Consider the following 27,872-nt stretch of genomic DNA (forward strand, 5'->3'; position numbering starts at 1 on the left):
ACAGAAGGCTAAGAATTGGTACTTGTTAAATGAATGTAATGTGTCTAAAATTCTACAAGTTGCTTTTTCTAGTTATTCTCTAATTCATTCTCTAATGCTGCTGCCTATGAAGGTTGCATTTGTCTCATTACTCTTCCTTTCTCTTATCTCACCGAAACTTTTCTTCCCTATTCCTTCAGATACCTTTAATCATCTAACTCCTAAACTACCAAAACCTCTCAACTTCCTCAATTCATCCCCTACTCTTCTATTTACACCCAAGTACACTGTTATGTCACCTTAATTCATAATGTTTGACCATATCACTTTCTATACCTTCTTTCTCTGCTCAAGTACATGACTAAAACTAGCTTTGACTCCCCAGATAACAAGACTCCTACCTCCTCTCATTCCAAACCTTTACTAAAACCCACTTTGTATAGGAAGCCATTTCAGAACACATCGGTCAGATGAAAATAACCACCTATCAAAAGTTCTCATAGTTGGGTAGCCCGGGTGGCTCAGCAGTGTAGCGCCGGCTTCAGCCCAGGGTGTGATCCTGGAGACCAGGGATGGAGTTCCATGTCAGGCTCCATGCATGGAGCCTGCTTCTCCCTCTGCCTCTCTCTCTCTCTCTGTGTGTCTTTCATGAATAAATAAAATATTTTTAAAAAGTTCTCATAGTTAAGAAAAAAAAGTTCTCAAGAGTTCATTCACTTTTCTGCCTGCATCAAAGCTATTTGAAAGAAAATAGCGTTAGGGTGCCTGGGTGGCTTAGTCAGTTAAGCATCTGCCTTGGGTGCAGGTTGTGATCCCAGGGTCCTGGGATCAAGCCCTGCATCAGGCTCCCTGCTCACAGAGGCGCCTGCTTCTCCCTCTTGCTCTCTGCCCCTCCCCCAACTCATGTTCTCTCTTGCTCACTCTGTTCTCTCTACTAAGTAAATAAGTAAACTTAAAAAAAGAAAATAGTCTCAATTGAAGTATAAAACCTATGAAATAGTGTTTGTAGGTGGTATGTTGGAGGATGAGCACGTGCACACACGTTTACGTACACATATAGCATATGCATATATATGCATACACACACACAATAAATATATTCTGCCCAAATTAGAACCCACAAGCTTAAAACCCAAATTTGCTAAATCTAAACCACAGGTATTGAGCTCTATAGCTACTTCCTGCAAATAGATGCATTACCTCTGACAAAGTCAATTGGGAGTTGCAAAGATAGGTAACTATTGCTACAGGCAGCTAGGATTCTAGTTTTTTTTTTTTATTTAAATGTAAAACTTATCACCTCAGGACACTGACCATGTTGTATGATTTCTGCACAATACCAAGACTATCCTAGACACTAAAAAATACTATATTTACAACTTAAGCAGGAAAACAGAGGCTTGCTTCACAGTGGTTTAATATGAACAGAGTTGAATATGACATTGTCTGACAGAAGAATGAACAGTTTGCTGAATAAAAGCCCCGAGTCAGGATATATACACAGCAGAAATGGGGCCTCAGGCTTTCAGCACTTGTTGCACAATGAAAGAAGAACTCTTAAAAAAAGTCAATAACAGAAGATACAAAAGGCAGCAACAACACCAACACTGGGGAGGTGGGAAAGGGAGCAGAGACTCTCTAGGGGCTACTCAGCCCCTGGTACAGGCTCAGCAGGTGGAGAGCTGATCTGTCTCAGGGAACCTCAACATTTAGAAGGACTCCAAATCCTATGTCAAAATCCAATCCTAATTTCTCTTTTCAGGGTCTTGTCAGACTCCATAATCCTTTTCTCCAAGACCCCATATAGAGAATTCCAATCCTTCCATGATAGAGAGTCTAAGGGAAGAGTCCATACTTTTGACATGACACCAGTTAATTTGCTCCCACCCCACCACTGGAGATGGATATCAGGCCCCAGCAAACAAACCATCACCTCCCAGACAGAAGCCCAGGAAAGCTGCTTCAGACTCTAAGACTTGGGACATCCACACCCAGCTGCTATCTCTAGCTCAAATTCTGGGGAAGATGCTGGAGTTCTACAGGAAACATGTGCAGGCAGTTCAATAACCCTGTGACCAATCTGGGGAGGTCAGTGACAACTCTTGCCCCTGAGCCCCATTCAACAGCTCAAAGTGCTTAGAAGTCAGAGACTGTGGTTTGTTCACGTGCTTCTGCCCCATGGCAGCACTAAATGGGATGGGGGGAAGGGAGAATGGAAGGAGGAGGGTGGTGATACCCTTCCCTACCACTGGGAGGTACCTAGAAAATGATCCACTCCCACCCTTTGGGGAGTTACCTGGCAGTGGTGAGTTGCCCCCACCCCTCAAGCCACCAAACCTGCAAGGCTAACATGTAAAGTAGCAAGGGCTTGGGGAGGAACTGCTGGCCCATACTGACTCACCTGCTGATGAGCAAGAACAGGCAGCCAGAGCGGGGAGCCACAAAAGAGAGGGGCTAGACAATAAGAATTCTCCTACTGCCCTATGGCTTTCTTCTGACTGAAGCAGCCATGATGAGGGGCCCAGAAAACCCACACATCTTGCTCCACACAACAGACTGCTTAAACTCTAGGAGGATTTACTGCCATGAAAAGCAACAAGGAAGAGAAAGTAACAAAAGAAACTGTTGAGAAAACTGGGAGCAGGCCTAGAGAAAACAAGGAGAACATTTAGGTCTCTACCACCTTCCCCAAAAGGAAAAAGTTCATGCAGATAGGAAATGCAGGGTTGTTCCCTGCTCAGCGTTCCTGGTTAAACCTAAGAGTAAGAAAATCCCCTGGACTTGCAGCATCAGTATGTATCCAAGTGTATCCAGCACAAGACCCGCCCCCCCCATAAGATTAGCCTTCTGGCATGGGTAAATTGCCTTCTAATCCAATCCCCCCACCCGCACCCCAAGCAAAGGGCATCTGCCTGTGGTTCCCATCTCTCCTTAAAAAAGAGGATCATAGCAGTGTGCCCACGGTGTAGTCAGGTACCAAGAAATATAATGCCAGACAGTTTATCAGGCCAGGGGATGGGCAGCCAACTTCAGATCAAAGAAGGAGAGAGAGGCTTAGTGTAAAAATCAATGTCATTTTCAGCAGGAAAGTAGAGGGCAAGTGGTGAGAGGGGCTCCTACTGGCGCACCTTCCCGGGGACGTAGTTCCTGTCAATTGCCTCCTCCTGCAGGAACATGTGTAGGCAGCGTTCGTTCTGAGCCAGTGGGTGCCCAGCAATTCTATAAAGAGACCAAGATGGTTATCAGTAGTATTTGGGATCAGAGAGAATTCACAGAGTGACAGGGGTGTGGACAGGGGAAGAAGGGCAACGTCAGCTCTTTCAGAGGTTCAAGCAAGAAGAGGACAACAGGGCACCACTCCACCCTAATATTATATAGGAGAAGGGGGACAGAGAGGTAAAGCAGGGAGAAACCACCAAACACATCCAACATGCAGTACTTTCTCAGACCCTGAGGTACAGGATCAGAATTCTGCTCAAAGGAACGGAGTCTTACGATCCAGTCAGCTCAGCACACAACTAGCATCACATCTTATTACAAAGAGGAGACAGACAAAACATATAAAGACCATGATGGCAAAAGCAGCAAGAAGAGTCCCCAAGAACTTGGCTTACTTGTTAATAAACTGCTCGAGGCCCTGCCTCCTTTCTTCAATGAAGGACTCTTCAAAGATCCCTTCATCTCCTCGAAAAGGGAGCTGACGCTTCAAGGCTTTCCCAGGCAGTGGTGGTACTACAATCTGCAGGCAGATGCAAAATATCAACCACATGAGAGAGGATGAAGAGGGAATGAGGTGGTGAAACACTGTATACTTAATTTCCTATTAGGCAAGGTCTATCTTATCCCACAGCCAGCAACTTGTAAGAACTGAGACCATAAGAGCAGCCAAGATGGCTCAGGTCAAAAACCAACTGATTTTATGATAGGACTGGCCTTCTACCTCAAAAGAAAGAAAGGAAATAAACTCAAATATTCCTCACTCTCTTTAACAATCCACTAGCATCCACTAATTTAGCTAGGCCTTCCCTGACACTATACTTTACATTTTTAGCATCTATAGGAGTTTAAGTTATATGACTTTACTAGCCACTGATTCAAGTGATACGTTTTCTTTAAAATTTGTCCTGCACTTCACCGCTTTCAATTCAAGTTTAAAGGGTTATCACCCAGATCCAATGTGTTGGGATTTGATAGTGTTTAGCCCCCCCCACCCCCCCGCTGCCTTTAAGATTTTATAGACTATGATCTTATGCCTTCTCAGGCTATGTAGATATCCTCCTCCTAGGATCCCACACAGGGAATGGGGTCATACCTTACTATCTCGCTCCAGCTCATTCTTTAGCCACTCGAAGTCACTGTAGCGCCGCCGTACACAGGACTCCTTCAGCTTGAAGATAGGTAGGTTTGTCTATGGGGAAGGAAAATGAGAGAAGAGAGATGGTAACTAATGTTCAGCCTGTGGTGGCCACCTGTCACAACCACTTAGGTCCCAAAGAAGAAATAATTCCTGTGAACCATGTTCCTATAACTCCTTTAACACCAGGTAAATTACCTTTAACACCAGGTAAATCACCAGGTAAATTACCAATCCTTACCACATCCAGCCTTGTCACAGTTGGTGATTAGAAGTCCCTTGCTGCTTAGAATTTATCCTAAAAATAGATTTGAAGTCGTATGCAAATATATATGTACAAGGAGTTTCACTGTACTTTATTTGTAATAATTAATTAATGTTCACCAATATGTAATAGGTTAAATAAATTACAGTATGTTTATACAGTGGAATTACTGTACAGCTATAAAGAGAATGTAAACTACATATGAGCCTGTAGGGGAATATATTAAGCATTAAAATCAAGGTACTGAACAGTACATACAGCTTGCCTGTGTGTTGTTTTTTCCTATTTGGTTTTAAAAAGGGATATGTATATTTACCCAAAGAAAATGAAAACACTAATTCAAAAAGATATATGCATGCCTTTGTTTACTGCACATTATTTACAACAGCCAAGATATGGAAGCAACCCAAGCGTCTATCAAGAGATGAGTGGATAAAGATGTGATATACACACAAACACACACACAGAGTGGATAAAGATGTGCTATACACACACACACATACACACATACACACACATATACAGGAATAATACTCAGCCATAAAAAAAGATGAGATCTTGCCATTTGCAACAACCTGGCTAGACATAGAGAGTATTATGCTAAGGGAAATGAGTCAGACAGAGAAAGACAAATACCATTTAATTCACTTACATGTGGAATCTAAAAAATAAAACAAACAAAAAGCAGAAACAGACCCATAAATACAGAGAACAAACTGTTGATTGCCAGAGCGGAGGTGGGTGGAGGTATGGGCAAAATGGGTGAATGAGAGTGGGAGATATAGGCTTCTAGTTATGGAATGAGGGGATCCCTGGGTGGCACAGCGGTTTGGCGCCTGCCTTTGGCCCAGGGTGCGATTCTGGAGACCCGGGATCGAATCCCACGTCGGGCTCCCTGTGCATGGAGCCTGCTTCTCCCTCTGCCTGTGTCTCTGCCTCTCTCTCTCTCTCTCTCTCTCTCTCTCTCTGACTATCATAAATAAAAAAAAATTAGTTATGGAATGAATAAGTCATGGGGATAACAGCATAGGGAATATAGTCAATGGTATTGTAATAGTGTTGAATGGTGACAGATGGCAGCTATAGTTGTGGTGAGCATAGCATAATGTAAAACTTGTCAGATCACTATGTGTAACACCTGAAACTAATGTAACATTGTGTGTCAACTATATTTCAACCATAAAGGGGATATGTGGGTGCCAGGGTGGCTCAGTCGGTTAAGCATCCAACTGTTGATCTTGGCTCAGGTCTTGATCCCATGGCTGTTGAGTTTGAGCCCTGTGTTGGGCTCCATGCTAGGCGTGGAGCCTGCTTTACAAAGGGGAGGGAAATATGTGTATATATTTATATTTATGAATAAAATGTTTATTCATAAATAATAGTGATTGAATTTGGAGTATAAGACTAAACACTTGGTTGGAACGGGTGGGAGGGTCACATTTTTCACTGGACGATTTGAATTTATCACATGCTCATATTACATTTTCTTTTTTTTTTAATTTTTATTTATTTATGATGGTCACACAGAGAGAGAGAGAGGCAGAGACACAGGCAGAGGGAGAAGCAGGCTCCATGCACTGGGAGCCCGATATGGGATTCGATCCCGGGTCTCCAGGATTGCGCCCTGGGCCAAAGGCAGGCGCCAAACCGCTGTGCCACCCAGGGATCCCTCATATTACATTTTCAATTGAAAAGTGAATTTAAGTTCCCTGTAAAGAACAATAGAAAAGCACCTCCAAGGTATGCCTTCCTCAGCTTTTCCTATCCAAATTCTCTCCATTCTGCATGTCCCAGCTCAAGTCCCATTTCATCCAGGAAATCTTTCCTGAGAGCACCAGCTTAATTTACTGGTCTCTCTCTCTTCTACACTTCTATGACATTTATACTTTAGTAGTGCCTGACACACTATTGGTTTATGCATCATGTTAGTCTTGCTACTTAACTAAACTGTAATTTCATTGAAATCAGGAGCCGTGACTACTTCTGCATTTCCCTAAATGCAGACTATGCAAATCACTCAGTAAATACTCAATTTATTAATAGAGGCCCTATGTATCTGTTTACCCTCTCCTTGTCTAGAAAGCACAGCAGAAATAGCAATTATATTAAGTTGGCTTACCATTGCCTGCTCTCTGATATAAATCAGCTTATTCCCACATCTTACTCACTGACAATTTTCCCAAGGCTCTAATGGTGACAGGAACTACCAACAAACCAAAAGCCCTGATCCTCACTCCTGTCTACGAGTTCTAAATAGAAACGGCCAACCACATGTATTAAGACTGACTAAATTTCCCAACAGCCAATCCATATCAGCAGATGGAAATAAAAGGAACTTAGTTTCTCTCCTTTATCCACAACTGCCTCAGGGCAGGAAAAGAATATCTTCAAGCTATGTTAGTGCTTCACACAGTCCTCACTACACCATGCTTTGTAGCCCTCATGTCTGGAAATTATCTTTCCAGGATCCAGTTCTAGGTAAAGGTCATCAAAAGCTAAATAACTAACCAACTTACATCAGTTACAACTCTATCCAGGATCAAGGTTCAAGGAATGTCAATAAGTTAAAGGAGGGTGAGATACAGGTAAAGCAATATTTCATTACAACCTTTTCTTTAGGAGAATAAATAAAAAACTGGAAACAGTAGTTTCTTTGGAAAAGGGAACCTCTAGAAAACAGAAGGAAGGAGGAAGACCTGGTTTCTACAGTGTATCTTTTTTTGTATCTTTTGAATTTTGTACCATGTGCATATATTAACCAAACAAAATAAACCTTTATAGAGCGCATTCTCAGAATCCTGCAAGAAATCTGCATATGTATCAAATCATCACACAATATACCTTAAACTTACACAATGTTATATGTCAATAACATCTCAATAAAGCTGGGGAAGGAATAATCCTGCATGGAAAAAAGAGTGCTTTGGTATCATCTGATTCTAGGTTTCCACCAGAGTTCATTACAAATACTGTTATCCCCAAACAGAACCTTAACTAGTAGGCTTTTACAGAAGCCTACAGAAGCCAACAGAAGGACCAAAGAAAAGGGGGAAAACTCTGAGTAGATTCTTCCAAGACACAGTGAAACCACCCACTGCCATTTTGTGGACTTCCTCCTTTGACTCACAAAAATCCTATTCTTTCCCTACCCGCATAGGATGATGACAATAATGACCGTTCATCTCAGCACCTAGCCATCCAAGGAAGTGGCTACTGTGTACTAAGTAAAATAATCTCCCAGCTCCATGCTATAAATCATATAAGGAAGACAGGATTGTGTAGTACAGGATATAGGAAGTCCTTTGGCTCTGATCAACACAAAGTCAAGGGAAAGGAAAGAAACAAAGTTCAAGTCCACAGGACAACCGACATTTGAGAGTTCACACACGTCATGTGAAGTCACCAGGACACCTCTCCAGACTCCTCATTTCTTGGGATAGTGGGGGGGGGGATTCTTTCCTGAGCAAAATAAAAGAGAACAGCTTCAGAAATATTTAACTATTAAACTAAGAAAAAGAAAGTCAGTGTTATCTACTTCTACCATACACAATGCCTAACTCTCAAAGCCCATTCTCTAAGTCTCATGTTCCTTTATAATGCCTACCATGATAAACCACCTAAAATAGCAATTAAAAATCAAATATTTCAACTTTTCCCTAAAACTGACTTCAATTAAAATAGTAAAAGCCGAGATGGCCATACAAATTAACATAAACAGTACAAATTAACTCAAACCCAGAGAACCAGGAACTGTCATCAACTCTATCATCACTGTACAATTAAAAATTGTGGAAAAGGCAGATGAAAAGCTTAATGGGTAAAATAAAAAATTGCATACTAAAGCTCTGCAACTAAGCACTGCCAAAGAGACTAAAGTGTAGTGGGAAGAGTATGGTGGGCTTTAGGGTCAGACAGACCTGGGTTCAAATCCCAGCCCTGCCACTTATTAGGTATTTGTAACTGGGCAAGTTACTAAAACTGCATTCCTCCTCAGTTTCCTACCTGTAGAATGTCATTTTTGTAAGGATTTAGAAACGAAAACCTAGTTAAGTGCCTGGCACATAGTAGGCATTAGATGAACAGTCTCTGTTGTTATTAGAATGACTTAAGTAGTCAGGGTGCCTGGGTGGCTCAGTTGATTAAGTGTCTTGACTCTTGGTTTTGGCTCAAGTCATGATCTCAGTGTCTTGAGATCGAGCCCCATGGTTGAGCTCCACGCTCAGCAAGGAGTCGGCTTGGGACTCTCCCTCTTCCTATGCCCCTCCCCACTGCGTGTGCACATGCTCAATCTTTCTCTCTTTCTCTCACTCAAATAAATAAAAACAAATAAATAGAGCTATTTCATTCATAGTCACTAAGACTCTTGGGTAATGCATGGAGACATGGTCTCTAAAACCCCACAGTAGAGAATCCTTACATTGAACAAGTTTTGCCCAGGCTTCCTCAGGTAATTAAGTTTTCTACCACTAATAGTATTTTCAGGGATCTAACTTCCATTCTTCCCCAAAAAAGATGACTCCAAGTACTTTTTTAAAGACGAGTTTTTCTCAATTTTTGCTTTAATTTTCTTTCTTCAGTTTAGACTTTATCAAACTTGGAATTTGGAGATCATCATTTATGAATTAAATTTCAAAGCCCAGGCAGGAGACACACTCTCATTCAATTCATTCATTCATTCAAAAGTGAAACCACATACACTCTTTTAGGTCTTCAAATGCTGTTTGAGCAACATGCTGTCTATAGAGAATATTCTGGCCCTCTAGTCTGAGAAAAAACATAAGAAAAAATAGAAAATGGTTCTCCAACTTTTCTTGCCTGTAACCACTTCAACTGGGCAAAAGAACCTGCAAATCACTACTTTATCTGCACATTCCATCCTTGCAATGTGGACTAAGAATTAGAGAATAAAGTCCTCTGCAGTGCACATTGAAAGAAGCTACCCCTGGGGCAGTCCTGAAATGTCACATATTAAAGTAACCACAGATCATGGTCTTAATCCAAAAAGTTAATCTAAAACAGAAAGGGCAAATGGCCATATGCACACAGAAAGCCCAAATGGTAGCCAATACTCAAATAAACATCCCGGATACTTCAAATCTAAAGGATCAGCACAGGAGAAGAACACCAAGTGACAATCCACCAATCCCAATGCAAAGCCAGGCTTTACCATGAGAACAACATGTGGTACCTGAGAAAACTTAAGAAAAAAACATTTCTCTCCTTCAGATGCTAATTCTACACAAGTCTGGGTAGACTCAATCTCAAGGAGACTCCTTTTCTTATTTCTCCTCTACCAAGCCCGCTGGTCTCCCTTTCCCAGAGTCTATCTTCCCTTTATTCCAGGCTTTGCTTAAGTCCATCACCCCAGGGAGACCTCATTAGGAAGAAATTGGGGCGTCCTGCCCTCCCTCTTCAGATTGACTTCCCACAACCTAGTTTAGTTATGGGACCCAGTGATGTATCACCTTGGCTTTCCATCCCCCAGCCCTCCGCCACTCTGTCTTCCCTCCTTCTGTCGCTACAGTCCTATTTCCCTTTCTTCCTCACTGTAATCTTCTCCATGCTCCCCACCCTATCCAGCCATGCTTCACTTTTTGTCACAGGTACTTATTTGCCCTCACCCCAGTTCGACATCTCCCTCAGGAGTTTTCCATATCCTAGGGCCACAACCTAGTTTGGAGACGTCTCTCTAAACCTATGAAGCCCCTAACCCCCAAATGACCCCTCCAAGTGTTTTCGCCAATGTTAGTCGTCCGCATGGCAGCCCCCCCCCGCCCCCGCCCTCCCCGCCCTCCCAGGCCGGCCGGCTGGTCCTCCCTCAGCTGTCTCCCTCACCCCGTGACTCACCCGCATGCGAACCTCATAGGTGGTGAAGCGCGCGCGGCCCACGCCCACCGTCTGTGGATTGAAGATGTCGATCTCCAGGAAGTTACTTGGCGGCCCGTAAGCATCGGTCAGGTCCTGCGGCTTCGAGTTAAGGCGCCGAGTGTCAGCCACTGCTGTGTCCGACATCTTTCCGAAGGAGAGACTGGGACCGGGGAAGGGGGTGGGGGGACAGAGGCCGGAGGCAGGAGTGCGCACAGCCCCTCCCGTTTGCAAAATAACCAGCCAACCCACAGACAGCGGCGCCGCGCACGCGCGTCCACGCACGCACGCACGCACGCACGCGCAGGTTCCCTTGGCCCCGGGCCCGGCACCCTGAATAGCAGCCAAGTTGAGGGCTGTAAGTCCCATACTGTGGAGGCCTCATTCAGGCTTCCGGGCGGCGTTTGTGGCTGCCCCGGAACCTGCATCTCCGATACGCAGCGCCCCATATTCTGGGAAGCCCTACAGGCGGAATCTGCCAATCGCTGCTCCCCAACCCAAGAATGGTCTTCTACCGTATATCTATCGGCAGCGGGCACTGCCTCGCAAACCGGGACCTTGCAGTGATAGGCCGAAGCCCCGTGACCTTAATAAGTCAGGGTTTTGCGCGAAAATAGAAGGGTACTCTCAGAGAGTGGGGTTCCAACGATAATACTAAGAATCTAGAACGCAGCCCTGCCACCTGTGCCCCTGGAGGTTTCAGTTCATTCCACACGCAACTGACCATTCAGCAGTATGGTGCCAGGGAAGCAGCCAGAATGGGGTAAATGTGATTGCTCATTCTCACTTTTCAGGAAAATTGGGGCATATCTTCATCCTCCACTTGTTACCACATAAAGCTAACCCCAAGTGTACTAAGATACTATATTTTTTAGCAAAATGAGGACATTTATTTCATATCTTCTATCTCTACACTGCAGAACTCCGTACTTGACACTGCTCAGAGGCTGTTTGCAGCCCATAGCAGAGATAGAATACATGTCTAAATGAGAAAATATCTATGGACATATTGATATTTATGTCACTAATTTACATATGGCCCGCATTAAGGGGTAGTGCCCCACATTAAGGCTGGTGTTTTTAGGTCATTCTTTCTCCTCCCTACACTGCCTGTTCTGCTATTTCCCATGTCACTGATGCCTGAAACCCTTTCAACAGAGTACCAGGCCCTATAATTTCACAGTTAAGTTATTTAATTCAATTTAACTGATACCTACTAAGCAACAACTCATGTGCCAGGAACCATGCTAAACACTAAAGACCTACAGTTGAATAAAGGAGTCTCTGCCCTCAAAGAGTTAACATTCTTTATTGAAAGAATGGGAGACAAGTCAATAAAACTAATGACAAATACAAAATAAGTGAATATTCAAAGCAGGACATAGGACATGAATAATGGAAGGAATTAGGAAAGGCTTTCAGGAGGAAGAAATGTCTGAGTTTGACAGACCTGAAAAGATATAAAGGATAAATAGAAGTGGAAATGGGAAAAGTCAACTTCTTGCAGAGGGAATAGCATATGCAAAGTCATCCTGATAAGAAACAGCATATTTTTAGGCAGTTGTCACCAATTCAGATTGTGTAAAGAAAGTGCTTAGAGAGGTAGGCTGGCTGGGGACAGGGGTGATCCTTCCCCAGGATCATAAAGTGTCAGTGTCATTAAGAATGAAGCAAAGGATCTCTGGCTTTACAAAGTAGGTGATAGGGATCCATTGAAGGCTTTTTTAAAAGAGTTTATTATTTATTTATTTATTTATTTTTAAGAGAGAGCTGCACATGATGGGGGAGGGGCAGAGGGACAAGGACAATCAGACTTCCTGCTGAGCAGGCACCCTGGGATCAAGACCTGAGCCAAAAGCAGAGGCTTGACTTAACTGACTGAACCACCCAGGCATCCCTACACTGAAGGATTTCCAACAGAAAAAAAAACACAATCGTATTTGTGTGTTAGAAGGATTGTTTCCAGGCAACATGGAATGTGTATTTGAATTGAATGAGACTAATTATGAGAGTATCGACAATATGACTTGGAATCAGGTGGTGATGGTGGGAGTGAAGAAAAAGAAAGGACTGATATTGAGAAAATAGGTAAAACTCGTGTCTGAGTAAGTACGGTGGTAGTATAGTTTAGGGCTTAGGCGTGTGAACTATGGACTTAGGATGCTCTGGGTTTAAATCCCTGCTTCCTAGCTGTATGGCCTTGAGCAAGTTATCCAGTTTTCCTCATCTGTAAAATAGAAATGATGAGACTAAAAGCCACCTCTGGGGCTTTTGTGAGAATTAAATGAAACAAAATATGTGTGACCAGTAAGTGTTCAGTTAACTATTAGCTATTATTACTATTTGAGGAGAAAGGAAAGAAATTGAAAATGACTCCTAGTTTTCTGATCTAGGTAACTGGGTGGATGCTGTGGTACCACCAATCAAAATTGAAATTGCAGAAAGAAGAGTAAGTTTCAGAGGGAAGACCAGAAGTTCAGTTTAGAAAAATCTGGGATGTCTGTAGGACACTGTGGTTGAGATGTCCAGCAGGCAGCTGGAAATACTGGTCTGCAGCTTGAGGGTGGGATCAAGGTTAGAGAGAGAGATTTGGGAGTCATTAGCATATAATGGACAAAGAAAAATGTGAAGAGTCAAGGACAGAAGATTTTAAAATTGGTGAAACCAGGCAGTGTTGATGAGAATATAAACCTGTGCGGTTTTTCTGGGAGGCAAATTGGCAGTATATATTTTCAAAAAAACCTTTGACCTCAAGAAACTTGTAATACTGGTTGTCTCTGAGAACAAGAGTCAGGGACGGCAGGGAGAGTTGTTTTTCATTTTTATCGCATTTATGTTCAGGTACTTTTGTATTTAAATTTTTGTCAGTGTTATTTACTGAAACTATTGACTCAAAAATTTCACGTCCAATCATTTATCCTGAGAAAATAATCAGTCACCTAAAGATACCGGTATATGGAGCTTGTCTTTAAGAGTAAACAATAGGGGATCCCTGGGTGGCTCAGCGGTTTAGCGCCTGCCTTTGGCTCAGGGTGTGAGTCCCACATCAGGCTCCTGGCGTGGAGTCTGCTCCGTCTCTCTCTCTCTGTCTTTCATGAATAAATAAATAAAGTCTTTTTAAAAAGAGTAAATAGGGATCCCTGGGTGGCGCAGCGGTTTAGCGCCTGCCTTTGGCCCAGGGCGCGATCCTGGAGACCCGGGATCGAATCCCACGTCGGGCTCCTGGTGCATGGAGCCTGCTTCTCCCTCTGCCTGTGTCTCTGCCTCTCTCTCTCTCTCACTGTGTGCCTATCATAAAAAAAAGAGTAAATAGTTGTTCATTTTATGCAATGGAATTTTTGTAGCTATTTTTTTCTAACTTGTAAATGGTCTTAATATGGAGAGTCTCACACAGGAGTAAGTGGGTCCTAGGTTTTATAGACTTTTTATCTCAGTCACTTCCTGCGTAAAATACAGTCTTTTCTATATGGCCAAATTCAGGGTTCTCTTTTGTATCCATTTAAAATGATGTTTTATATCCAATGACATGGAATGATGCCCACGAAAAAGCAAAAAACAAAAAAAAAAACAAAAAAAAACAAAAAAAACCTGGTAGAATATATTGTAATGTGATACCATTTGTATTACTGGATATGATATGTATAATAATTTTTGAAGACTGGAAGGCTATAAATCAAAAATCCCAGTAATGGTTACCTCTGTGTGGTGAGGATTCAGTTGGAATTTATGTTTTTATTTATAATTTTCTAAAGGGTATGATTTTTACATAATGAACATATATTCTTTTTTTAATCAGAAAAAAATTTTCCCATTTGGGAAAAACATTAAAGGGTAGGCACAGAAGAGAAGCTTGTGAAGGGGACTGGGAAGAAGTAGTCTGAGAGGTAGAAAGAGAACCAGGAGACAATACTGATCTGAAGGGGAGAGATAAGAAATTTTCCAAAAGGAGCAAGCCAGTACATAGTTAACAGTGTTTAATACAGTGTTAACAGTCAAATAATATAAGGCCTGGGAGCTGTCCATTAAATTTGACAATTGCTTAAATGAGAGCAGTTTCAGTGGAGCACAGGAGGTAGAATCCAGATGGCAGGGGACTGAGAATCTGATCAGAGCTGGAGAAGTGGAAACATTTAGTAGAGACTATTCTTTTGAGAAGCTGGCCCAATAAAGAAATGTGGTAGCTAGAGGGCAATGTGCTGTCGAAAAAGGGTTTGTTTAAAAAGAGAAGAGTCTTGAGTATGTTTAACAGCTGGGGGAGAGGGCTTTCATAGAAAGTAGAAAGTTGAATATGCAGGTAAGGCTTAAAATCAAATAGCCCTAGGAGAATTGTACAAGTTAAATTCATAATGAGAAGTAAATACATAGTCTTTAATAAAAAAGAGAGAAAGATTTGATGGGGGGAGAGTAGAGTAGAAGGTACTGGGCTAATTAAATCCTTTGCAGTAATAACAGATAACAGCTGTTACCAGCTGGCACGCAAGCACACTCACACACACACGCAATTTTTTGCTTTTTGTGAGAGGCACAGAGCTTCACATTTACCAAGTGATGTTGAACAAGGCACAGTTATCCTGTGCCTCAATTATCACACCAAAAAAAAAAAATCCAGTCAAATCTCTTGGCAAACAGATGACTTCAAAATTCAATGTGAGCAATACCCATTTTTCTCTCTATTGGTTTCTTTGACCGTGCTCATTCTTTGCCAAAAGGAGTCCGGGGGATCGAGGTAGCAAAAGACAGAGATTTGGGATCCTCACATTGGAAGGAATCTCATTAGTTCATCTCATTCCTGCCCATGAGGAATACTATACCTTAAACACCTATCCATCTTCCTGCTCATAAATTTTTCCAAAAGGGGATTGCACAATCTCCAACTTGGTGTTATGCAATTGTACTGACAAGAAATCCTCTCTAGTCTTTATTCAGACTGTCCCGAGGAAATGGAAAATCAAAAGCCCTTATAATTCGGGGGCTTTGTGTTCTTGGGAGCAAGGGTGTGGAATTGCAAGGAGGGAGTAGTGGGAAAATCTGAGTGTAAAAGAGGTAGCGCTATGAGGAAAACCAGAGAGCAGAGAGCTGCACTCATGACGTAAAACCTCTACTCCAGGGAATATGGATCCAGGGTTTAGCTGCCTTGCTGTAGAACCCTGCTTTCTTTCCATACACACCTATCTAGCTGCCTACTACCATTACTGACTTCTCCCCTTCCTGAAGTTCATTTAACCCTAATTTCACCTGGCACCTCCCTAGGGCTAAGTCTCTACTTTAAATCCTTTCTGAAAGTTGTCGGTTCCCTTCCTATGTTGATGAAGTGGCCTTTAAATACCCAGCTTGTCTACTTAATTTGGCAACGGTATTTATTTTACTAAAATCTCTGGATCACCTAGGGGTGAGGGCAATTTGGGAAAAAGTGATGTGGCCTAAGTATGTGAGCATCTATACAGGTTTATGCAGGGTCGCCAAAGACCTAACTCTAGCTGACATGGGTTCATCCTCCAGCTTCCCTACAGATGTTTGTTAATTACCTAATGATTTATCTAGTAAGACCTGGAAAGATAATCATGTTGCAGTTACTCAGCCTTCTTCCCTTAATAAAAGCTAACATTCATCGAACACTTCACCAAATTCCAGGCACTCTTAAGTACTTTAGATATTTTAACTCCACTAATCCTTAAAACAAGCCTATGGCATAGGTGCTATTTTTATATCCTCATTTTATTGGTGATACACAAATTAAGCAATTTGCCCCAAATCACACAGCTAATAAATGATAAAGCTGGGATTTGAACCCAGACAGCCTGGTTTGGGGGCCTAGGTTTTTAACCAGACTCTCAAAGGAGATTCTTTTAACCCTGTATGTTACTACAAAGGAAATAATGAAAAAAAGTTAGAAGAGGAAAAAGGAGAGAAAGCAAAGAAGTACATATGGTGGGAAGGGGTAGAATGTCACTAACAACTGCCCAATAACATTCTGGTGTAAGCTGCTTACTCCTGCCTAGATGTCGTTCTTCATCTGTTTCGTCTTTAGCCTGAAACCTTTTGTGTTAAATTGTTTTCTTAATAACTATGAGAATTTCAAGCCTGTTTAATTCCTGCCCATCATTCAAAGCCAAGTGCAGGTCCCACCTCCTCCATAAAGCCTCCATACTTGTCCAGTCTACAGTAAATTTTAAAAACTTTACAGACTTATTGTCAGTAATTCATTTGGCTCTGACTCCCATTCTTAATTAGCCTTTTGTGTATTTTTGTCTCATCTTACCAACCATACTGTAAACTCCCTAACAGAAGAGACTAAAACTTCTATTTCTCTTGCATCTTGCATCTCCCATAATACCTAATACAGTATGTTGCAAATAATAGACATGGTAAATATTTGTTGTTTGACAGAATGATTGAAAAATCTCAGTCTGTATCAAATCTTGGTTAACCCATGCACCATTTAGTGAAGAACTATGCACTTAATGTGTACTCAGTAAACATTAGCAGTGATTACAAAATCACTCAAGAAGTCTTCATGGAGTTTCTACAGTGTCTAGAGAATGGTACTGTGGGGATAGAAATGAAATAAAGGAACGCAGCTTCTACCTTTGAAGAATTTAGATTAGTCTTCTCTTATTAGCTCAATGCATACTATCTCCCTTCTCTGAATTCCTGCTGCATTTGAAGTCAGGACTAGTGATCACTCACTTGTTGTCTCCCCCAATTCAATTGTAAGCTCTTCAAAGGAAATATATAGCACTGTGCTGGGAACATAATAGAATCATAGAATTGGAAGAGATATTAGAGCTCTCCCTATGATCAAACTTCCCATCCAGCCCTGATCCAACTCTCATTTAATTATATGCTTCCAATATCAGGAATTAATGTATATAGGAAAAACAGGAGGAAGAGTAGTTTCGGGGGCTGTATAATGAGTTGTATTTTTGACTACGTGCAGTTTAATATGATTGTTAGGCAACCAGGTGGAGACAAATAGCTGAAATTCAAGTCTTGATCTCAGGAGAGAGGTCAGGGCTGAAGATAGAGATTTAGGAGTCTTGGCATGCTTGTGTATTGCAGTTGAAACACTAAGATTGAGTAAGACTGCCAAGGACAAGAGAAGAAAGGCACCAAGGACAAAGTCTTTGAGAATTCCTCTACCTAGAAAATGAGAGAAGAAATCAATGAGGTGGAAGAACTGGAAGACAAAGAAGGGAGTTGTTTTTTTTTTTTTAAAGATATATGTTTTTTTAATTTATTTATGATAGTCACAGAGAGAGAGAGAGAGAGAGGCAGAGACATAGGCAGAGGGAGAAGCAGGCTCCATGCACCAGGAGCCCGATGTGGGATTCGATCCGGGTCTCCAGGATCACGCCCTGGGCCAAAGGCAGGCGCCAAACCGCTGCGCCACCCAGGGCTCCCCAAAGAAGGGAGTTGTAAAGAAAGGCTGGTCACCAGAGTCAATGGAGGATGGAGCAATGAAGTTGGAGAGGATAAGACTGAGATACATTTAATCTGGTAATTAAGAAGGCAGACCCATGATAACCCTAAAGAAAACTGTCTTAGTGAAGTAGGTTCTATTTTTACTTTTGTTCCCCATAATGCCTGGCACAATGCCTGGCTTAATGCATATTTGTTGAATAACTGAATAGAGGGTAGCCCCGGTGGCTCAGCAGTTTAGCGCCGCCTTCAGTCCAGAGCATGATCCTGGACACCCGGAATCGAGTCCTACGTCGGGCTCCCTGCATGGAGCCTGCTTCTCCCTCTGCCTGTGTCTCTGTCTCTCTTTCTGTGTCTCTCATGAATAAATAAATAAAATATTTTTTAAAAACCTGAATAGATGGATGAATTGTAGTTCCTGCCAAAAACAGGAGATGATAGGAAAAAGGGAAAAAGCAAACAAGTTACCCCTTTTTTCTCTGAAGAGGAGAAGATGAGTGATAGTTTAGAGAAATGTTAAGGTGAAAAAGAGAGAAGTTGAGGGCTATGATTTTCCTCCCAAAATATGAAGTAAGCTTATCTAAGTATCTCTCACAGATTCCATTCTTAGTTTGATGGAGTAAACTCTCAACAGATAGCAACTATAAACTCTGAATTAAACATACACACACACACATCCCTGAAAGTTCCAGGCAGTGAACAAAAGCAGGCAGTTATTGGAAGGAGGTTGGAACAAGGGAACAGCATTGGACAAGATTTCCATTTTTATGGCTTTAGCCTAAGGGCAGACAGCAGTCACCAGCCATACCACTAAAACTACATTAGGAAACCCTCATCTTTCTAGCCTTGAGAACCAAAAGACTGGGCCTGGGGCAACCACAATTTCTAGGAAGTGAGGGTGTATTTCAGGAAGATATCCTGAGAAAGGGAAACCTAAATTATCTGGATGAATTCTTCCCAAGACTTATCCTGAACCATGCATGCATAGATAGGACAGGCTCGAAGCTACTTCCATCTACAACTAAAACAAACATAACAGATTTGAGTGGCTACCCATGACAGGCAGGCAGAATTTTCAGTTAGAATCTAACCAAGCTAATTGCCTGCTGAAACAAATACAGCCACACTCTTCAGAGGAATATAACAGAATCAGAGTCTTTACAACATAACATTCACTAAGTCTTGGAAACCCTACAAAATTACTCAATATATAAAGAAGCAGGAAAATGTGACCCATTCTTAGGGAAAAGACAATTAATGGAAGCTAACCCTGAAATGATGATGCATGATGAAGAGAGAAAAATATCCCAGTGATGAAGGAAAAGATAGGAAACCTGAGTGGAAAAATAGAAAATATAAAAAAGAACTAAATGGAAATTCTATTACTTAAAAACACAATATCTGAAATAAAAAAAATAACTAGATGGACTTAAAAGCTGAGTTAGATAACAGAGGAAGGAGTTAGTGAACTTGAAGATATAGTAATAAAAAGCATCTGACTTGAAGATGAAAGAGGATTTGAGAAAAGTGCACGGAGGCTTGCAGACCTGCAGGACAATATAAAAGGTCTCAAATGTGTATAATTAGAGTCCCTGAAGAAGAGGAAAGAGAGAATGGGTTCAGAAACATTATTAGAAGAAATCATGGTTTAACACTTCCCAAATTTGGAAAAACAAACAAATACACACACACACACACACACACACACACTTACAGGTTCAAGCTCAACAAAGCCCAAACAGGATGAATATGAAGAAAACTGCACCTATGTGTAACCTAATCAAGCTGCTGGTGACCAAAGATCAAGAGAAAATCTTGAAAGCAGTGAAAGAGAGAAAAAGGTACATAATCATTATAATGGTTCCAATAGCAATGGACATAATCATTATAACAATTCCAGTAGCAACGGACTGCTCCTCAGAAATAATGGATGCTAGAAGACAGTAGAAAACATCTGTCAATTTCTTGGGGGGAAAATCACTTTCAACCAGAATTCTATGTTCAGTAAAAATATTCTTTTACTGAATAAAGGCAAAATAAAGACATCTTTAGGTAAAAGAGAGTCTCTCTCATGCTTGCAAGCCTTTATTCGGGGGGGGTCCCTGTGTCTGGAACACACAATCCCTGTCCAAGTCTCCTCCCTAGATTCAGCTTGCCTCATAGAATCCGTCCTGATCTCCCAAGTACAAGTTAGATGCCCCTCGTTTATACACCTATAGCTCCTCGTAGTTCCCCAACCTCAGTATTTATCCTGCTGTCTGTAATTGATTGTTTAATTGCCTGTGAACTCCACTAGACAATACGCTTCATGAGGGCAAACATTTTGCTTTTCTGTAATAGGCCCTCAATCAGTATTTATTGAATAAAAGAGAAAACATCTGATTCCAAAGTAGTTTCTTCTTTCTAACCACCTGGGGCTGTCATCATGGAGAGAAAGGTCTTGACACTAGTATAAGATTCACTATGACTATACTCTCAAACTTTACAGGGAAACATACTGTTCTCTGAAAAACTGCAGCTTTCATTAAACTATCATTAGCCCATGATTAACATGGGCAGTTACTGTTTGAGGACAATCTAAATGCACTTAACACTTAATTAAATGGACAATCTAATGCTTGTGAAAGTCCTCATTTTAATACTACTTCAAGATAAATGGCTAGCAATATGGAAAGATTAAACCATGGTACATCCAATTGATAAAATATTATATAGATTTGAAAAGTATATTTATCAACCTGTGTGATAATTTGAAAACATCCTTATATGCTAAGTGGGGGAGAAACCCAAAATACAAAATTATACATATAGTGTTATTATATGCAATTTCTTTTAAAAAAAATCTACATAGAACAGAGGCCCCTGGCTCAATAGAGCATGCAACTCTTGATCTTGCGGTCATGAGTTCAAGCCCCACACTGGCGGTAGATTTTACTTTAAAAAATGTATATAGAAGGAAAAATAACACTGGAAAGAAATAGAGCAAACATTACTATAGTTTTTTCATTGGGTGATGGAACTATGAGTTCCATCCAAATATTTTTCTCTGTATTTTACAAGTTTTCTTGAATAAACATGCATTACTTCTATAGCAACTTCTAAAAGAAAGTCTAAAGGGAGGTACACCAGACCACAATAACAAGGAAAACAGGACTATGTTTAAGCCTTCTTTCTCTTTAACTTATATCTTAATGGCCTGATACCACTTGCAGATTAACTGTGTGCATGACCTTATTGAAGGATGCTATAAGACTGGCCTCAGGAAAAGCAGAAAGGGGATCAACAGTGGAAGCTGCCAGAGGCAGGAGAAAGAGACTAAGCAAAGAGATCAGAGAAAGTAAACATAAAAGAACAGGAACAGAAGGGGGAAGGGAAAAAACAAGAGGATAGGTATACTTTCATACATTGGCATCCATATAAAAAAGAGGAGTTAGTCCTGGATTTTTAGGACAGGCAGAGATAGCATATTTTTCATGTTATTTTATTATTGTGCTTATTAAGAAGTTTGTGTATTTGTGCTCTGTGCCCCCACTATTCCTTCCAGGGTTGGGCTGTGTATTTCTTCAGCCCACACGTGCTGTCATATCTGCCTGATGCTGCCAGGGAAGATCAGCTAGACGCTAGATCTGGACATTCTGGAGCCTACTCTGGGAGCAAATTGCATAACCACGTGCCTATCTATGTGAGCTATAGATTTAGCAAGCTCTGTGGGACAGTCAGGAACCTTCTGGGTGATAAAGGAGATCTGGATGGGAATTCAGGGTATCCCAGAGGCATTTATGAAAAACAAGAAAGTAGATCAGTTCTCTCTGGGTCTAAACCCCATTTACAATACACAGTTCAACTAACTGAACAATGCTGGCTCATAGCCAAGACCATTTTTGTAAGATTTCTGTACTATTCTAATGATCTTGTATACACTTCAGTCATTTTTGAAGCTTTTACTGGGCTAGTGAGATGACTGATAGGGTATTTTAGCTTATTAAAGTGAGGGTGTTGAGATCAGAAATGAATTTCTACATAGTTTGGGTTGACTATCATCATTCCCAGAAACACAGGCTTTCTGGCAACCTTGTCTTTTCTGATAATCCATCTTTTAACCCATCTGGGAACTAGGAACAAGGAGACTTACCCTTAAAAGAAGGACATGTAAAAGGACCAATACAAGATCTTAGCATCATCCATTGGCCTTTGGACACAATTGTCTTAGAGCCCCTGATCATGTCATTTGTAGTATAAAAGATTGTGGCTTCCATTATCCTATACAAGAGTCTTGTACCATCCAATACAGTCCCCACTAGCCACATGTGACCAAGTTTAAATTAAAGTAAAATTAAAACTCAGCTCCTCAGTTTCCTGGCCACATTTCATTTAATAAGCTACCATGTTGGACAGTGCAGATACAGAACATTTCCATCATCATGGAGAGTTATGCTGGACAGCATTGTGAATCTAGGCTCACAGAATGGTGATACTTGGGGACGGAGTATCTCTGTGTCTTCATGTAAATGACTTATTTTTTTCTTAGTTCAAGTTGTCGCTTTGCATTGATATGCTCAGAATAACTAGGGAAGTTGAGGCAGTTCAGCAAACTTGTTAGCTCTCTTCACACACACACAAACACACACACACAGATGAGAATTCTCCTTTAGAGCATGGCTAAATAAATGTGGCATATTCATTAAATGGAATATCATACAACAGTTAAAGGGAATGAGCTACATGTATCAATAAATAAATCTCAAAAACTTTTGTCGTGTGAAAAAAGCCAGTTGCCGAACATAACCATCTACTGCACACAAAACAATATGACATTTTTCCTACTCTTATGTATTTTTTTAAGATCCGGAAGAATACATATGAAACTCATGACAGTGTTAACTTCAGGAAGGGGTAAGGGTAAATGGAATAAGGGATCACAGGGACTTTTAACTCTTTCCTTAATGTTCTAAAATTTTTTTGGAGATTTTAAGTAATTTCTACATGCAATATGGAGCTCAAACTTACAACCCCAAGATGGAGATTCCCATGCTCTACTGACAACCAGCCAGGCACCCCTGTAATGTTCTAAATTTTTAAAGGAAAACATATTCATATATAACTTGTGTAATTACAATTATTAAAACAGAACATGAATTTGTATGCAAAATGTAAATATGTAAAAATATGGTCATGGAAAAAATAAGGGAAGTACACAAAACTCTAATGATAATCGTGTTGACATGGTAGGATCCTGGGTAATTATTTTATCCTATTTTTCTGTTTTTAACAAGTTTTTTGTCTTGTGGCTGTAATGTTAAGACAATAAAGATTTTAAAATACAAAACAAGTACACCTTTATGCTGCAGACATAGTATTATCACATGTCAGGTGTAGCTCTTAAGAGGCAACTGGCTCTGGTACATAATTAGAGCCAGAAATAACAGCTCAACATTATTTATGTAAAAAAAAATTGTCCTTGGTGGCAGTCTCCAAAATTCAATTTGTTAATATAAAACCTCATTCTGCAGCAAATTCATACTGCCAGGCATGCTGGGACCCTACGGTTCCTAAAACCAGAGGTTCCATTGGAATATTTATGAGACTTCCCTTCTTAGGCCTTATGCCCAGGCCACCTGACTGGTTACAGACTGAAAATTGTTCAAATCAAAAATCCCTCCTCTGTGGCATGGAACTCACATCCAAAACCTGCTGCCTGCCAAAAAATCTGGCTTCACCTGCACCCTACCTCCAAGGTGATGTGAGGTAAACATCCATTCAGGCAACAACACTGGGCAGGCTTTTCAGCTTTCAAGTTAGAATGTAAACCCTGTCACCCAACCACCTGTTCATCTGGCCTCCAAAACATATGGATCCTGCCTCAATTGACAACAGAGCATACCAACACTTCTGGCCTTCACCAGAGAAGTGTAGTCAGCTTCTGAGGTCCTGTCAAAAGGCTGGCTGTGAGAAGAGATATTTATGGAATATATTGTAAGGGACAGGGACATTCTATCCATCCACTCCTTTAGGTGGCATTTTAAGTTGTGTCCTCAGATCAAGTTAAAGCACCAGAAGGTTACATGCCTGAACCATATTAGCTCAGCCCCTGCAGAAATGCTTTAATGTTACACCCTTGGCTTTTAGTCAGGGTAGTTACAAGCAAGTAATATGAAAATCTCTTCTGTGTGTGTTATGAAACTGTTACTGAGGACATTGTCCTTTATGTTAATCTCGCATGAGAAATTTCTTATGGAATTTAATGCCAGCAATGAACCATTATGTAGCTGTTAAAAATTATAATTCTGGAAGACTAAATATGAAAGCGTGTTTATGACATGTTCATTGAAAAAACAAGAACACATTATGGTATATAGACTCTAATTGCAGCCATGTAAAATTATTTGTGTCTGTGGATGAAGACTGAGAGCTGATAGGCAAATACAAAAATTGTATGAGGGCAATGGGATTCTAAATGTTTTTTCCAAAATTTTTTTTTAATGTTTTTTCCAAAATTTTTGTTTGCTGTAGTCCTGTCTATTCACCTGGGAGAAAAAAGAATTTAGTGACAGGAAAATCTCTGTCCCTCTTGAGGAGTTGCTATGTGTCTTTCTGACAACAAGAATTACTATGTTCCCCCATCCCCTGGTTGCCCCAAAAGATGTACTTAACGTTGGTCATTGCACATTAGCTCCTCCATCCTTTCCATATGCCTCTCACATTCCATTTCTATAATCTCGTGATATTTGAAATCTTTTTTTTTTCAGTAAAGTGCCCCAAATCCCTTATAGGAAGTGGCAAAATATGAAGCATTTTTCCCATTTTAAAAGTTATGCACAATAATAATAAATTGGAAATATATAAGGAAGCAAAAAGAAAAAAGATAACTGCTGTTAACACTTTTTTGGCATTTCTTCCTATTTTTTCTCAATTGTGTTTTAAACAAAATTGTAAGTATATAGCATGTAAAGTATCACATCCTGCTCCTTTCATGTAACTTTAAAATATAAGCATGGAAAAAATTAAATAAAAGTAGAGCATGTTTTCCTAAATTGGAAACTCATCTGGTTGATAACCCTGGTAAATATCATGCCAGTAGGACTTTTTTTTATAAAGATTTTATTTATCTATTTGACAGAGAGAGAACACAAGCAGAAGGAGCGGCAGGCAGAGGGAGAAGCAGGCTCCCCATGGAGCAGGGATCCCCATGTGGGACTAGGCTCCAGAACCTCGGGATCATGACCTGAGCCAAAGGCAGCCACTTAACCAACTGATCCACCCAAGTTCCCCACCAGTAGGACTTTCAAAGCTTAGAACCATTGAGGCCTGCAGGAAGAGTTAAAAACAAAGCTGGAAAGTCAGTTCGGGTAAGCCCAAAACCTGAGATGAAGCTTTGTGGCCCTATTCCTTCAGTGGGGGGCCAGAACAGAATTGCATGGGTGTGAAGCGTAAGCCCAGGGAAGCTTAAGGCCAGAAGGGCAATCTGGGGTCTTGTGCCCAGATTGGAAATCACAGCGTATGGGATTTCAGAGTTAGGACAGACATTAGCTATCATCTAATACAATGTGCTCATTTACAACTGCAGAAACCAAAGCCAGAAGAGACAAATTGACTTGTGCAGGCTCTGGAGTCAGAATGCCTGGATTTGTCCCTCTGCTCTGTCAGTTAGTAACACTGGACGATAAGTAGATGCCTTTATCTTCTCCAAGTCTCATTTTCCTCGGTGAAAGGAAAATATACCATTTAACTCGCATGCTTCTTGTGTGGATTGGATCAGATAATCCACATAAAGCACTTAGCACAGTACCTAACACATAATAAAAGCTCAGTAAATGTTACTTTTTGATGGTAGTGTAATTATTCTCATGATTCAACTAGTTAGGGACAGTGCTATGACAAGGTCTCACATCTCCCGATGCCAGCTAGCTCTCTTTTCACTGTATTGGACTAACTTTCAGGGTCCAGAAAGAACCGAAAGCTGCCTTGAATTTAGTAGTGGTAGCAACTCAAATCTACTTGGGGCTAAACTCAAAGACTTTAGTCTGGGGTCCACTTCATATAAAAACACCTAGCCTGTGTCTGGAAAATAGTAGGCTCTTAAGAAAGGTGTGTTAATGGAGAAGATTCTTAAAAACAATGACAGGAGGACAGGACTGGCTTCTAAGAGAAGGATGAGAAATCTTTCACAGAGCACATAAAGAAGGACTTAGGAAGAGGACTACTAAAGCTATGTACATTCCATACATGTCTGTGAAGACCAGATACAAGTAGAGGTGGTGCTTCCTGAGATTCCTCCAACTTTCTCATTGTTATTTCTGTTAACCCTTTCATCTTTCCCTGTAGTTACTAGCAAAAACTCCTATACAAACTCTAGGGGTGTGTGTGTGTGTGTGTGTGTGTGTGTGTGTGATTTTTCAGAGTTGGGGAGGGTAAGAAAAGAGTGGAGAAATATCTATCCCAATTCAAATTAATAAAGCCAATTTGGCAGCAGGGTTGGGGGGGTGGCACCCAGGTAAAAAAGTGGGTGGTGGCAGTGAAAGAGAACTCGAAGAGGAAAAAAACAAGTTGGGAATGGGGAGCCAGCTGAGCCTGTGAACTCTGGGGCTGCAATTGGGGAAAAGGCCTGCCCTCCTACCCCGTCCATATCCTTCCATATCTGTTCATAATTTGTTACTAAAGTGGTTTTAGGGGGGCCTCCTGTTAGTCCTCTTTCCTGACCAATGTCTTTTTTATTTTTCAAGGCTGCCTTGCAACCCTATCCCTTGACTAACATATATTCTAACGTTCCCACAGTAATAAGGTGAATAACCTTGACATCTCCAGATATGTGTTTTAAAGTAGCGGTGTTTTTATCATTCCACAGATCCTTTAACTCATCCTCCTAAATCATCTGGTCCTCTGGGTTACGGTCATTTTCATCTTTCCAGAATTTCAAGATATGTGCTCATCTCAACAATAAACACTCAATAAATATTTGTTGATTGATTTTGGAGTTTTATCATCTAGTTGGAGAGACAACATGCCGTTGTAAAACAAAAAGCTATGTAACTACAAGCACAAAATTAAAGAATACAAACTGTGTTCATAGAGGTTCAAGAGACATAAAGCAGATAAGTGACCTGTCAGGTTGGGCTCGTCAGGGAAAGTTTCCAAGAGCACGTTAAGTTTTGAGCTTTGAATTGGAAACTTAAGGAGATGATGGACATGAGTTGGTGGAGAGGTGGACCTTTTGAAAGAAATGAACAAGGGAGACAATGTAGGATATAATTCAAGCCAAGACAGGTGCCTGCCCCACCCTGCCATTTCCCTTTCTCAGAAGCTCCGCATGATCTGTCACCACACCTGTTTCAGTTCGAAGACAGCTTCTTGTGACCTGGTGCTCACCAGGCTCTCTCCTGTATCAGATTCACCACTCACGCAGCACATACCATGCACTCCAGGCTGTGCTGCAGGAGGAAGAAGCATATGTAGGAAATGTTTGCAGACATTGTGAGCAACTATGTCCTATCTCTCTAGTCCGGACCTCGGGTAGGCATACATGGTCTTCTATTTACCTTCTACATGACGGATGGAGCACACATGCATTTAGGAGGACAGGGAGGCAGGAATGTGTAGAACCAAGATGGTTATGCTACCATGAGCAGACTAATACTACCTTGAAGGCCCAGCATCCTGCCACCTCTGAAAAATGCCGAGTTGTAGAGCTATCCTTCCAGACAGGAAGAAGATCTTGTCGTCACATTAACACATATCAAGCAACACTGCAAATGGCATAATGCTAGGCATTATACAGACAAGTTAAATTATAGTTTCTGCCTCTGGGAGTTTGCTGTCTAACAGGAAAATTGAGACCTGGCCAGACAGAAAGTACCCATGACACATTTATTTAAAAGTTGTCCAATGTACAAATGTAACGTCATTCAATTCCTGATCCCATTCATTCTACCAGAATTTCTCGAGTGCAACCCCAGGCTAGAGTCACAGAGATATGTAAACTGTGCCTCTTTCCTC

General features: G+C 41.1%; 1 protein-coding gene and 1 long non-coding RNA gene across 3 annotated transcripts; one reads left to right on the forward strand and one right to left on the reverse strand.

Moving 5' to 3' along the window:
• Window positions 1-1,379: 1,379 nt before the first annotated feature.
• SNX12 (sorting nexin 12) lies at window positions 1,380-10,739 on the reverse strand. Its single transcript, XM_025466121.3, has 4 exons — window positions 10,446-10,739; window positions 4,292-4,387; window positions 3,594-3,718; window positions 1,380-3,198 (listed from the first exon to the last, which is right to left on the reverse strand). The coding sequence occupies exons 1-4, from the start codon at window positions 10,608-10,610 to the stop codon at window positions 3,096-3,098; spliced, it is 489 nt and encodes a 162-aa protein (XP_025321906.1). The 5' UTR covers window positions 10,611-10,739; the 3' UTR covers window positions 1,380-3,095.
• Window positions 10,740-11,138: 399 nt separating this feature from the next.
• Window positions 11,139-26,834, forward strand: LOC125754632 (uncharacterized). 2 transcript variants are annotated; one of them, XR_007409368.1, is made up of 3 exons: window positions 11,139-11,226; window positions 25,000-25,228; window positions 26,725-26,834. It is a non-coding gene; the product is annotated as an uncharacterized LOC125754632 (long non-coding RNA). The 2 variants fall into 2 exon arrangements; XR_007409369.1 differs by lacking the exon at window positions 11,139-11,226 and adding an exon at window positions 12,485-12,551.
• Window positions 26,835-27,872: the final 1,038 nt, after the last annotated feature.

Source organism: Canis lupus, chromosome X (genome assembly GCF_003254725.2).
Source record: "Canis lupus dingo isolate Sandy chromosome X, ASM325472v2, whole genome shotgun sequence".
Lineage (NCBI taxonomy): Eukaryota > Metazoa > Chordata > Mammalia > Carnivora > Canidae > Canis > Canis lupus.

What these genes read in the sequence shown, in the direction of transcription:
- SNX12 (XM_025466121.3), bottom strand. Translation starts at nt 10,610, where the DNA reads ATGTCGGACACAGCAGTGGCTGACACTCGGCGCCTTAACTCGAAGCCG. An exon ending in CCTATGAGGTTCGCATGCGG is followed by an intron (nt 4,388 to 10,445) that starts GTGAGTCACGGG and finishes CCTTCCCCATAG; the next exon opens with ACAAACCTACCTATCTTCAA. An exon ending in AGCTGGAGCGAGATAGTAAG is followed by an intron (nt 3,719 to 4,291) that starts GTATGACCCCAT and finishes ATCTGCCTGCAG; the next exon opens with ATTGTAGTACCACCACTGCC.